Below are 14,425 nucleotides of genomic sequence, written 5' to 3' on the forward strand. Positions count from 1 at the left end.
TTGGAGGGGGCGGTGAAGGCAGGGGCTGAGGGCTTTGCACTTCGCCCCAGGAGAATCTTCTCCCGTGCTGTTCTAGGTGGAAACCAAAGGGGAAAAATAGAGTTCTGGCGTGTTACCACCTCCCCAGGCATCCCGGGGTGAAGGAATGGGTACCTGGGACACAGAATCATAGCACCAAAGAATAATTTAGGTTGAAAAGGACCTTCAAGACGTCTTCTTTCACCTTGTTCTGGCAAACCGCCTGGAGTTCCCTGGCCACTTTCGTCCTCCTCTATTCCCCGGGTATTGCCTAGGAACCCCCACCCGCTCCCAGCACATCGCCCCAGAGCCCGGCTGTGTCCCCTCCAAGTCTCCCAGCCCTCCTGTGTCCCCTCCAGGTCCCCCAGCCCTCCCGTGTCCCCTGCGGGCGCTGGAGCGGGGCTCGGTGTGGATTAGGATTCATCCCTGCGGCTGGACCCTGTTCCTGCGCCCAGCTTTGAGCCCACCGAGGGAAGGGCAGATCACCTCCTTGTCTTCCCTTTGTTGGGCCCTTCCTTCCCTTTTCCCGGCTCTTCTGAACCTTACAAGAGCCTCGGGACTCCCGTAATAGCCCATCATTGTGTTCAGATCTTAACGCGCTGTCATTAGCGCTGTTGTCTTCTTCTTTTCTCTTCTTTTCTTTTCTGTTCTAAGGGCCAATTTAAATCGCATTAAAAATCCTAAATAGCTGGCTTAATTAATGGCTTTCGCGGCTCCAGCTGAGATAATCTCCAGCCGACTAAAGCCAAATCATTCGGCGACTTCCAGCTCGCCAGGAGTTTGGGGCTGGGGAAGGGGATGGAGGGGGTTTGTGCTCGGGGTTTGCCGGGCTCTGCCCGGACTCCGAGCACTCGGCCGGGCCGGGAGGGAGCGGAGCCGGCAGCATCTTCTGCTCCTGGCCGCGGCCAGACCTTGGGCAGAGGTTTGGCGAAGAGATCAGGCTGGGTTTTGAGAGCTTTTTTTTATTTGTTTGTTTGCTTGCTTGTTTGTTTTATTTTGGTTTGATCTTTCGGTGAGGTTTTGTTTGTCTCTTTGAAGTTTGGTTGTTTTTTGGGCATTTTTTTTTGGTCGTTTGTTTGTTTTCCCTGCTGATCTACAAAAAGTGCATTTTCTGGCGGTGGGCAGCAGGGTTATGCAAAGTCCCTGGGCTGCGTTCTCCCTGGCTTTGGGACTCTGTGCTGCTCCCCATTCCTGCTGGGGTAGAAGTTGTGTATCCTGTCTTTCCTATCGCATTTTGCTCAATTTCGAGCTGCGGGGTGTCAGGATCTGCACAGTCCCAGCTTTGCCTGCCTCAGCGGAGATTTTGGAGCCAGGCACGGACGGGACGTGCACCACGCTGAGCTGCCCCTGGAATCCCACGAACTCAGGGACACACACCGGGAGCGAAGTGTGCAAGAGCACACGACAAGCGAGCACACAACAAACACACAACACGTGCAGGACACACACAGAGCCAGCTAGCGGCTCCTGGGACAGATTCACCTTTCAACTGGCTCTGCCCCACTCATGGGGCACCTTGGGCAGAGCCTCAACCCTTTACCACACCTTCACAACCCGCACCACGCACAGCCTGCCCAAGCCTTTGTCCTGCAGGAACCAGCACAGGGGCACGGGCACTCTCCAGCCGCACTCAGCAGCTTTCCCAAGCCAGTGGCACAGAGATGACCTGGAGAGGCATAGGGAAGATACATTTCCCTTGTGTACGGGAATGAGGAATGAAACAGACGTCTTTTCTTTTGGGTAGGGTTTGGATCTTACCCTTCAGCCCAGGAGTCACAGAAGGTCTGTGTCAGTGCTGATATACCTCGATAATGGGGGGGTCTGGTCCTGGGGGCAGGAGATATTTTTACATGTTCATACAATCTTTAAAGCTGGTTTCTTGTAACAAACCCACTTATTTGTATTATTCTGTTTTCCACCTTGCTTCTCCCAAGCTCTTTTTTAAACCGTGCTTACACTTAAAACTCTTGCAGGTCTTAATATCCTTAAAAACGTGGTGTAGGTAAGAGGCTGGTCTTATAAACTGCTGGTGATACCCTTAATCTTACTGAATCTTTTGTTTTATATTTAAAAATTTCTCATGTTCTGTTCATGCAGGCATGTCTTTGTTTTCTTGGTGTGAATGTTGTAGCGAGGGACATCTCGGAATTGTTTGGCTTTGTGGCATGAGCTGGTTTTATGTGGCTACCAACATGACCCAAAGTTTGTTAACTTAAATGAAACTAAAAGTATAACTGGAAAAAAGAATTGCAGTACTTTCTATTTTTCCTGACAAATGTAGATTAGTTTTAGAGTTTTGAATATTTAGCTGCTGATGTTAATGACTGGGTCATGTGAGGATAATTTGGAGAACATTTTAAATTGCTTATAAACCTTTTGGAACTGAAAATGGGATTAAACAGTACTGACAAAATCTGTACTGATAACTACGTGCTTACATTTGCTACATGATAAGGGAAAAAAGCTAAGGAGAGACAGATTCTAATGTCTTTATTTTGTAACGTAGCCTGAACTTGCCAGAATTTCAGCACAGGGCAGAAAATACACTATAAACTAGAGGATCCCACAAACAGCACCTGTAGATATAAATAATAGACTAATAAAAAGCATAACATGCTATTAATATTTTATATAAGATCAATCTGTTGACATCCAGGTGTACTTATACTTAATAATGTACACAAATGTCTATATCCTGAAAAACAAAATAAACAGCACTTCTGCAGTGTTGTCACCAGTTTATTATGATGTTTCCTTACATAGATGCATGACATTTATAGGTGAATGTTTTGGAGAAAGGGACTGTGTTGTATTGAATGAATATAAAACACTCATCATATTGTGGCTGTTACAATTAACAACTAAAAGATGGCCTTGCAGAGTGTAAGGATGCACAAAATTATAGACATATATTTTAGAAGAAAATGTATTTAAAGTGTAAAAACCATCTAGTGACATTGATGGACATTTGTCTCTGCCATTCCTGAAAAAAACAAAAACATTGCTTATGGAAAGTATAAAAATATTCCAGAATGTTGATTTTATTAAAGAAAGGATGCACAAATATTTTACTCTGATGGTGTAAGGGAGCCTTGCATTTCAGCAGGTGCCCGAGTAACTAAACCAGAATAAACCACCACACTCCAGCCACCCCATTGTTCTCTTCATCTGTACAAAGGGAACCTGCAACCAAAACAGAGCCAGCTCCCTCACCACGTGTGTTATTGGGATTTTCATTGTGCTGACAAGATGGGTGGGTTAGAGCATGGCTCTGTTCTCCCTGCTGTCATCTGCACAACCCATCATCACTTGTGCTGGCATTTTGTACCCACGTGTGCTATTTGATGTGGAGACAGGAATGAGAGAGGGAAAATGCTCTCCCCATGTTCGCTCTGAATACCTTTTCCAGTACCACATAGCCTAACTTTTGTTTGTTCTAGGCTTGGGAAACAAAGCAAAAGCACAGTTCTCATGAAGGGGGACACTTCTTGTGTGGAGCATGAACCAGTCAGTCAGAAGGAAAAAGATTGGGCCCCCAAAGTAAACTAATAAAAACAAACTTAGTCTTTTGTCATTCCCCTCTCTCACTTGAAAATAATAATAGATTAGAATCATAGAATATTTTGTGTTGGAAGAGACCTTTAAAGGTCATCTTGTCCAATGCAATGAGCAGGAACATCTTTAGCTACATCAGGTTATATATGTTCTCTTGAGGTGATTTGGGGGTTCAGTACACAGCAGTTTTGGGCCCTTGGTCTGTCTCTTAAATGAGGTCAGCTGCACAAAGCATCTCTCTTTCCAGCCCATTATTATCTTGTGCTTATTGCAAAAACAAATTGCATTTATTGAAATCAACATGAAGATGACAGATCAGAGACTAAAACTCTGTCATGAATAAAGTAATGGAATAGAGTTGAATGAGAGAGAAGCCTTAAACAAGGGACTGAGTGCCTGAAATCTTCCCTCCTTTCTTTTTTTTTCCCCCAATCTATCATTTGCAATATAAATTATAATTCTCCCATTGCCGAAATCTTGTCCTGCCTCTGTTTCCAGATCTCTGGCTGTAAGAGCACAATCATCACCATGTACAGTCATCTCCAAAGTAGTACTTTATGGCAACAGATGAAGTCAGATCAGATCATGTGTTCATTTCCCTATGGGAATAAACAGTTGTCCTAAAGAGAGTCTTCTCAACACTCAGAGGCCCATTTCACCTGGTACTCAGAGCACAAAATTGCTGAAGCAATCAGCTGGATGATCCCACCAGTTATCTCACTGTCTGCCTGCTCTCCTTTTCCATTTTCTGGCTTTGCCATAGGATGGATGCCATGGATAACTAGCCAGGGTGCAAGGGCCACAGCTTTCCCTTCTTCAGGCACACTGTTGTGGGGCAAAAAGAAATCTGTGGGCAGATTTCTTTGTTGTTTCTGCATGTGGGGCTCTTAATTTGATGAGCTGAGGGGTTCTTATGTGTCCTGGCAGCAGAAGTCAGTCTGCAAAGATGTCCAAAGCCAGCAAAAACTGCTGAGAGTAATAGGGATCTCCGGGCTGAATCACTAGACTCACAAAAAAGATTATTTCCACTCTGTTTTTGAGGCATTATTTCTGCTTCTTCTGCTGGTATCTTAGCATCCCACCTCTCAAGCACTCTGTTATGACAAGATTGGGTCAACAATTAAGCGAGGATTGACTTTTCCAGCAGCACCTACAGTGGCATTGTGTTGACAGGAAAAAAAGCTGGTTGTTGCCACTGCTGTTTAGTTCACCTTAAAACATATCTTGTGGTCTTCATGTTAAGCTGCTTTGCAAAATCACTCTAACTACATGATCAGAAGGAAGGAAGGAATGAACTCTGAAGCTTGTGTTTGACAAGAAACCTAATCCTTCATCTTCCTGTGTGGCTGCCCTTCTCCTTTCTCCTCTCCTTCCAGCAGCCCTCTATGCCTTTTTCTGTTTACCACAGAAAGGTGGTAAACATCCTGGTAAACCAGGATGAAGTCCTGGTGCAAAGGCCAGGACTTCATCCATCTCCTTTCCAAGGTGGAGAGGAAATACATGCCTTCAAAAATGCACACAGCTTGTGACAAAGATATATCTTCATCTGAAAAGCACCATACCGCTCTCTGTTGCTGTGTCAATGAATAATTAATAGAGTGAAATAATTATATGCAATAGATTTTACCTTCTTGTAATTTGCTACTTGTTCCCCATGTTTCTGGAAAGCAAATGATATAGACTTGCTGAGTTCTTTTAACCCATACCTGGCTCACCTGGAATTGCTTTGGTTTAGATCATGTTGCTTGGGCATGATATTTTAAAATATTTCAGCAACTTTCTACTAAATAGTAATAAGAAGTGTTCCAGTAAATTCTGGTTAGTGTAGGAGCAGCTGCAGGGTAACAGGTTTTTGGATTAAAGGAACAATTATTTATCTGGCATAAAGGGTGCACATACTGGCTTAACCTGGCAAGGAGATGAACTTTAATATGACACTGATTTCAGTAGAGTCTCACTCGTTATAAAATCTAGAGACTCATTGAAGTAAATAAATATGTAGACAGTGCTACTGTTTTCTTGACACGTATATATATATACACGTGTGTATGTGCATTGTGTGGCAGATGCCAAACAAACAGATCTACTCAGTGCTAACGCTGTTCACAAATGTACCTGACAGACCAGAAGTTGGAAAATGTTGCTTGAAAATATTTACAGGTTTCTGGGGAAAAAAAAATAAGAAAATCTACCAAAGAAAACCCAAACACACCAAAACAACACAGACCCAAAATTATTTCAGGCGTGTGGCGCCAGATTTCTGTGTTTGAGCACATGAGCTCATTAATTGTAGCTTTGAGCTGTGTAAAAATGTGCATCAGTGCCCTTGATGTGCCTATATTTTGGTGATGAATGAATTGTCTCTATATCCTGTCTAAGAAGTGGACACTAATATCTGCCCTGGAACATAATTAGAAGTCATAAAATACCCTGCTGTACTGAGTCAGGATCTCACCCATCTGGGACTGATACCAAGAGATGTTCTTTTCTGGTGTTGCTGTCAGCACAAGTGTTTAAATATACCTTCAAGAGCTGAAATATTTGGAAAGAAATTCTGTTTGCCTTATGTAAGCAAGCAATAGTCTGCATTTAATGAAGGTTCATCCTTCAGTCTGTCTCTGTGAGAAGTGGAACAGAGTCACCTTAATTTTAAGAGGGCTGCATGTGTAAGTTGATAAAGGCGTAGGATCTTGCCTAAAGGGACCTTTGAATTGTCATTCTCTTCTATTCTATTCTATTCTATTCTATTCTATTCTATTCTATTCTATTCTATTCTATTCTATTCTATTCTCATTATAGAATTTAGGTTAGAAGCCAAAATTTTAAAGTGCAGCAAAGTGAGCTTTTGTAGTTAAAAAAGATTAAGATGTTCCCAGGAAAAAAGAAACTATCAGGGTATTTTAAAAGATACAGTATGCCTCCTTTAAGCATGAGTGATGAGCACAGATAAATTCTACTCTAAGAAGGTCTTCACATCACCATCCTCACATAAACCATCTGAACTCCTTCTAGTAGTGCATTGAATTTTATGATATTTTGTATCCCTGTCATATGCAGCTCATTCTTCTTTTTCTTATCTTTCCCCCAGGGAATAATAGTGCATGCAGTGGTAAGGTTTATTTCTTCCACAGAATTTTTTTGTTGTAGTCAGGTTGGAGAAGGCAGGTCAAAGAAAATTGCTTTGTGCTTGGTGATAAAATATGTTTTAGTCCTTAAGATTGTTTCTTTTTTTTTTTTTCCCTGGGAATTTGTTCTACTCTCTTGGATTGGCTGAAGAGAAAGTTTTCTCTCTTTCTCTCTCTCATACTAACTTTAAGTTAAAAGCTCAGATTTGCCCGAGGAGTTATTGATCACAGTCTTGACTGAAAGATTTGGTGATCATTCAGCAGTTTTAGACCCAGGCCAAGTAATTGACACTCTCAAGAAATAAACAATTTCAGAGCTAACCTGAGATAAACTGATGTAGCTCAATAGATTTCAATCGTTAATATTAGCTGAGGATTTGACCTAACTTTGGAAGGAATTTATGAGTTCAAAGGTGTGGAAAGCTGTTCTTGCTGCAAATCACTGCATATCCATGTTCTTGCATCTTTGTAATTCTAGATACTGCTATGAGAGTTAAATTTAACATTTCTCATTAGAATCAGTGTCTCAATATTTTCACAAACTGTGGTTTTATTTTAAATTGTGAGTGAGGGTTCAATCTTATTTTTTTAATCATACTAGATTGGAGAGACCTCAGTGATAATCAGGAATTTTTTCAGAGCATGAAATGAAATGATATCAAATAACCATAACAAGGTGTTCTGACTGTAAATCTTATGAGATCTAATAATTCACTGTTCCCACACTGAAATTCCAACACATTCATTTTTCTCAGAACAATAATATTACAGAAAGCCAAACCACACAAACCCTAAGAAAAACCAAACCCAAACAAAACCAACCACAAGAGAAGCATGGAATTGTTCTTTATGGTTGAGTTTGCCAAAACACAGAAGAGGAGGCTTCCCTCACTTTAATTCCTTTTTTTGAAGGTGGCACCTGTGTTGTCAACCCCACTGACCTGTTCTGCTCCGTTCCTGGTCGCTTGTCCCTGCTCAGCTCCACTTCCAAGTACAAAGTGACCATTGCAGAGGTGAAGAGGCGCCTTTCACCACCAGAATGCCTCAACGCCTCCCTCCTTGGAGGTATTTTGAGAAGGTAAGTTGAAGGTGAGGATAACAACTCCTAGGCAATGCAGTAATTGCTGTAATTTTATTTCTTTTCAACAGATAGGTTTTATTCTTTTTCCTTACTTGGATAAGGGTCACATTTGAGGTGAACAAAAGGGGATGGATCAGGAGGGAACACTGGGGAATTTTCAATAAATAAGGAAGTTTACATTTTTCATCAAAATGATTTTTTTGACCTCTGTTCAGTTACTCATCAGATGTGGATAGATGTTGCTTTGACTTGTTTTGAGCAAAAAAAGGAGGAAATTCAATGTGTGGAAAATTTCACCAGACCTAGAAATCTAAATTCTTGCTGAAAACAGTCTTAAAGCAAATCGTTTTACAGTAGTTACAGCCCTCCCTCAACAAAAAAATAAAACACCGAGATGTAGAGATGCCTTTTCCTTCCTTTCTCTGCATGTTTTTTTGAGTGCAAAAAAGACAGAATAATCTGGTTTTACTATTCTCGTTGTGAGACACATTTGGGGAGAAGTGAATACTAAGGTAAAGTTTTGCCTCTGACCCTTCACTGACCAGAGCAGACACCTGCAGAGAGCAGGAGCAGAAAGAAGGAAAGGGGCAGACTGTGCCTCACACTGCAAGAGGAAAACCAGGAGGAAACTGTAATTCAGCCAGGCATGTCTAAGTCACGGTGTCCCTGAGGCGTCAGCTCAGATGGCATCAGCTGCTTGAACACCCTTTGATCAAAACTAGCTGCAAAGTCATGGGCCATTTCACTGCTGGCACTGAGGGCCACACTGATCCTCCTGCTTGTACTGAAAGTCATTTTAACCAGCATGAGACATGCAGGCACTCCAGAGCCGTCTTGACACATCTTGGAGAATAATGACTATAGACTATAAATTGTTTCCAAGGTGTAAGTCCCATTCAACTGCCTTTATGAGCATTGGAATCCAAAATCTACATTCAACAAAAATTTCCCCTCTATTTGTTTCATCCTGGAGAAACCTTCAGCTAATTCTCATTTAAATACTCGTGCTGCACATTTCATCAATACAGTGCAAGCTATTATGGATTCAAGGGCATCGACTTGAATGTGGGGGCTCACTTCTCTCCTCTGTTAAAACGCTTGAATGATCCCCACAGGTTTTTGACCCACCCCATAAATATCTCCTCTCCCAGATTAATCCTTGGCATGGTTTAGGAGTTTGCAAAAGCCAGGGACTCCTCCCTGTCTGCAGTTTGGATGTGCTAATTCAGTTTTATGAATCAGAGAGAGCAAGGGAAGAGATTTGGTCAGTTTGTAACTGAGGGTTTCACAGCTAGGGAACAGGCTCAAGTACTGTGTATTTGACCAGGAAAGATGTAGGAAAACAAAATCTCATTGATTGTTTGCCTGAGACCTTGAAGGCTTGTTTCTGCATCCTGTCAGCAGTCACTGGTTACCTATCTTCCCAAATAGCTTGCTTTGGGAATAAAGTGTTCTTCTGAATAAAGAAAAAAAATTTTCAGAAGATATTTCTGACAAATAATGTGGCCAAAGTTGTTTTATTTTTTAATGCATAAAAGCAGACATTCAAATGGTGATACTCTGTGTTTGGTTTCCTCCTCTGCCTGAAGGAACTTGAACATGAACCTCAAAGTATTTAGCTAATTATTTTTGCTACTCAGTGATTACTTTTTCTAAGCTGTGGACCCTTCAATCTCGTTTGGGGTTAATTATGTATTTCTTGTACAAAAAGCAAAGGTGTAGACTCTTATCTAATGAAAGGACAGGTCATTCATTTGGGATGGGAGATATCAGGGTTCCAGTCACTGTTTTATTCATTGTTGAAGCATTTTAACATTAGTTATTTGCTGTCAGCTGACTGCTGCATCTGTTTTAAAGATACAGGTTAAAATTCCCTCAGGCTGAGGAAGAATTTGAACCTACATCTGCTGCACAAGTGAATTTGTCTGAAATGCCTCAAACGCTATAGAAAAGTAGCTGGGACACACCAGGACCCATTTTGTGAGAACAATGGGATATAGATGTTTGGCATAGGGGTACAGATAACCAATGTTGGCTGAGATTTTAGCTTCAGCATTTCCTATTGCTTTGGCCTTATTACTTGTGAGTTTGGGGCTTAGGAGACAACATTTCTAAATGCCCAGGTCTCTACATAAATTATAGAGGGATAGTTAGAGCTGGTTTCCATATCTACATTTAAGTAGCTATCTGGCTTCCTTTTACAGCCAGACAAGCCAGATGAGTAAAGTTCACTCATTGTGGATATCTGTTTAATCTAATTCTAAGGTCATGTTTCTGTCTAATTTGTCTTTGGAGCCTGGCTTGGCTAAATCAGGTGTAAGTGTTTGCACTGTCAATATTTACATTTAGTCACTGTTACCCCAGGTGTCATGCCCAAATCAGGACACTGGGCTCCACTAGGTGGAAACTGCCTGAAGATCTGATGCCCCCATGACAGGCATTACAACCTCTAACTCTGCCAAAAAGTTGATGTTAAAGAATCACCTAGAGCAAGCAGGAAATTAAGAATACAGCTCTGAAATATTTCCCATGGATGCCACTACTGCAGGCACTACCCCACGTATTTGTCAATGAAGTGTGCACAATTTCTAGGCTTATATGGGGGAAAGGTGCAGAATAATGACAAATATCTCTTTTTCCTGTTGTTCTCTCATGACAGAGCAAAATCCAAGAACGGAGGACGCTGCTTGAGAGAAAAATTAGACAGACTTGGACTAAATTTGCCTGCAGGAAGAAGAAAAGCAGCAAATGTCACACTCCTGACTTCCCTGGTAGAAGGTAGGGTCTCTAATATTGCAATATAATATAACCATAATTAAAATGTTTCATGGCATGCAACCCTTTTCAGCCATAGGGTTAAATTCCATAATCTGTATTTTGTATAAAGAGACCTGACTTGCCTAAAGCCACAGAAAGAGTGAGTTGCAGAATGGAAGTTTACTCTGAGGTATCTTGGCTCCCAGCAAGTGTCTTGGTTCTGCAGTTTCCTCAGCATTGATTTGTGCTTACAAATCGATGTTCTGAGTGTTCTTGTGAGAGAGATGAATGTCTTATACTAACTCTGTAAGTAGGTTTGTTTATCCTCCTTTTCTTTTTTTTTAACTTATGAATTTCCTGGAGCTGGTCCAAAAATATGATGTTTTTTTTTTGTCTCCCATAAGAAAGCATAATATTTAGACAAGCCTTTTCCCCACACACATAAATGAATGAAATCTGTTTTCAGATAATATCTAGACAGGCTCAGGAGATACTTTCTTGGCCTTTATTTGTTGTTTAAATATCATTCACCAAATACTGCCAGGTTCTTCAAACCTTCAGCTGGGAGATGCAGGTTCAAACCCCTCAGGCAAAGGGAAGAAACTCTACCTGCATCTCTTGTGTTCTGGGTGAATCCACTAAGTACCCAGCTTGTTGTTTGGCTGTGAGCTGCAGCTCTGGGAATTTCAGATCCCTCCTCCTTGATGCTGAGAGAACTCAGCTCATCCTAAAGGTCAATACCTTCTACAATCATGGCCTGAAAGGCCATACAGATCTAGGCAAGTAGGCTGAGGTCTCAGCACCTATTACCACAGAATTACAGAATTACAGAAGGATTGAGGCTGGACGACACCTCTGGTGATCTCCCAAGCCAATCCTCCTGCTCAAAGCAGGGTCAATTAGAAGAGCTTGCTCAGGACTTTCTGAGTTTTTTATTATCCCAAAGGATGGAGACTCTTCAAGGCAGAAATAGCATTGAATCCTCAACACTGATGATTTTCAGCATCTACGACAAGAGACTGAGATTTCAGGGGTCACTGAGCACAGGGAAGTTCAGTGGGGCTGCTCTGAAATACAGGTGTGTATTTATATACATATCACACCTGCTTGCAAGAGGAACCTCTCATGGAGTTACAGTCTTAGAAAAGGTACCAAGTTAGAGGAGCAAGGGCTGTTCCCACATTCAGGCATCCCAGGTCAGAGTAGAATAAACACAGCTGGGTTTTATTAGTAAACAGAGAAATGTATTTAAGCTGAAATCAGGAAGAAATTCCTCCCTGTGAGGGTGGTGAGGCCCTGGCACAGATTTTCCAGAGAAGCTGTGGCTGCCCCTGGATCCCTGGAAGTGTCCAAGGCCCAGCTGGACAGGGCTTGGAGCAGCCTGGGATGGTGGAAGCTGTCCCTGACCATGGCAGGGTATGGAGCTGGCTGATCTTTAAGGTTTCTTCCAACCCAGACCATTCCATGGTTCTGGGATTCTATGTGACCAGCTGTTCATTCATCAGAAGAGACTGAGAGGGAGGTACCTGTCTGACAGCTGCTGACCTGGGGCTGATGGCTGAGAACCTTTACTCTAAGTCAGGGTTAGATTCCTGCTTCCCAGGAATGGAGCTGTGCCCACCTCCTTGCCCTTTATTCAAAGCCAGTAACAAACCTGCTTTCAAGCCTAAGGTGTTGCTTCTGTTCTTGGACTTGCCTTGCTTTCCCTTGCCTTGCTGTGAGTCCTAAAGATAAATACTAATGCGCCTGAGCTCACTTTGGCAGAGACCTTTTTGCCTGGATATGCTAATTGTGAATTTTATCCCATGGAATTTTTGGGACTGGCACCACCATATTAACATTCCCACAGAAAACCTAGTGAAGCTCATTTCCTGTCTGTGTAACCAATTCTGGGTCAAACTTGGTGGTGCTCATTGAATTCTTGGTAGTATAAGCTGTTCTCACTTTGGACATGCAGATATTCCTTCTAAGTGGAACTAACTTACAGCACAATTTCTTAAAGGAAAACCATCCTTCATCAGTTCCTGCTGCTGGAGGAGGCAGAAATGGAAGGACACAGGCTCATTCTGTGGTTTAGAGAATCCAGAGAGAAGGATTCAAACCCTCCTCTCCAACTCCCAACATGAGCTTTTTCTGTGTGATAGCAATACAGAAATAGAAATAATAATTATAATTTGTTAGTTTTATTAAATCTCTAAAATATCAAGTACACTTTGTGTACTTCTCATAAGAACCCAGAATTGTGTCACTCTTGACTTCTTTAGATGGTTCCAAATTTATTATTACTACAAGTCGTCCCAGTCTTCAATATATTGAGGTTTTAATATATCTTTAATATAAAAGCATGCCCAAACTCTTGGATATCTATGTGATACAAGATAAGGCATAATTAGTTGCATTATTGTGTTTATTGACCAAACCAAGTCAAAAATCTCTGTCATGACTCATACTTCTCTTCCTCTAAAACATACTGAAATCATTGAGTTTTGGGGAGTCTGTTAAACTCAAGGAGGAACTGAAATTTATTTCTAGGCTTTGGCTGTCACATGAAGGTCCAGATTTTATGAACATTACTCTGTGGCCTCCTGTTTTCTGCAAAGTTTTTTCTCTTTGGAGTTCTGCTCTGCTGCAGGATGCTTACTGCTGGCTGGATCAGGTCACATCTTTAGAGTCTTTGTTAGGGACCAAAATAAGAATTGTTTGACAGATCAGTTCTGTTCTCTTTGTCATGCACATAAATCAGCACCACGGGTGGAAAGGCAGACAGGGAGGGTGAAGTCAGTGTTGCAGGGCTCTCCTGAGCAGTTTGGGGACACATCTTTGTGTAACCTGCAGGCGAGGGATGCCCTCTAGTGCCTGGACTGGATGGAGGGAAAGGTCATTTTTCTTACGAGCTCCAAAAGGAAGGTTCCTACATAATAGCTGTAAAATAAAGTCTTCTGAGACAAGTACTAGTATTTCCAAGGCTAAGCTTTACTGTGGGCTCAAAAGAGTCAAAAGCTTGTCCAGCGGGAGCAAGGAAGGACGTGAAAAAGGGGATGTGTCCCCTTCTGTTTGAATGGGTCATTTAACAAGGCATAAATGTGATTGCAGATACAGGTTAAAGCAGTGCATGAATGATTTTTAAACCATCAGATTAAAAAAAAAAGAAGAAAACTAATAAAAAATCCTAGAGTTTGTTTTTCTGTCAAACCTGATTAAGACACTAAATTTCCTAGACAGAGAATTAATGACATTCATCATTTGGGGACAAAAACTCTTGAGCAAAATAGGTCAGTGGTTTCTTTTTTCATCGTGCTCTCAACTATCACACTTCTCCCCCACCAGCCTTTGTTTAAACATCCTTCCACTTGTTCCTCCTCCCTTCTCACCCTACAAATAGAATAAACTTTCCTTCCACCTCCCGCCTGTCCCTCCTCCCCCTGAGTAACATTTCTGCCGGGTAGAGCATCCGGAGGAGGCTCAGCCGAGGAGAGTGGGAGGTTCAGATGCCGAGTGTCCCTCTCCTGGGGACACAGCTCCTGCCTTCACTCCTCATCGGAGCAGCTCTCACTCTTGCTGGCCCCAGGGGACCCTCACTCTGCTCCTTGCACCTGCCCACAGAAACCTTTCAAGGTGCTGCTCTCCCCACCGAGGCTCCCTGCCCATTCTGCTCCAGCACTTGTCCCTTTTCCATCGTGCAAAGCTCGCTGGTCAATTGTCAAACTGCGGACGAGAGGCAGGAGATGCAGAGCTGGGTTTAAGGAGAGTCCAAGATTCCCAGCATTTCTCTTTATCTTGGCAGGAGGAAAGAGCTGGGGGTGTCACACACGGGGAAATTGGGGTTTAGCTTGAATTTAGATTGAAACAAAGCATGTAACTATAATAGTCAGGGGTTTTAGCTGTTTCT

The 14,425-nt window shown here is 42.2% G+C and overlaps 1 protein-coding gene across 1 annotated transcript in view; it reads left to right on the top strand.

Moving 5' to 3' along the window:
- Positions 1 to 14,425, top strand: part of TFAP2D (transcription factor AP-2 delta) — a 48,654-nt gene that overhangs the window by 9,484 nt on the left and 24,745 nt on the right. The window contains exons 4-5 of the mRNA XM_066545939.1: positions 7,611 to 7,776; positions 10,439 to 10,557. Coding sequence (XP_066402036.1) covers positions 7,611 to 7,776; positions 10,439 to 10,557 — 285 coding nt within the window. The remainder of the gene's footprint in view (positions 1 to 7,610; positions 7,777 to 10,438; positions 10,558 to 14,425) is intronic.

Source organism: Molothrus aeneus, chromosome 3, assembly GCF_037042795.1.
Source record: "Molothrus aeneus isolate 106 chromosome 3, BPBGC_Maene_1.0, whole genome shotgun sequence".
NCBI lineage: Eukaryota > Metazoa > Chordata > Aves > Passeriformes > Icteridae > Molothrus > Molothrus aeneus.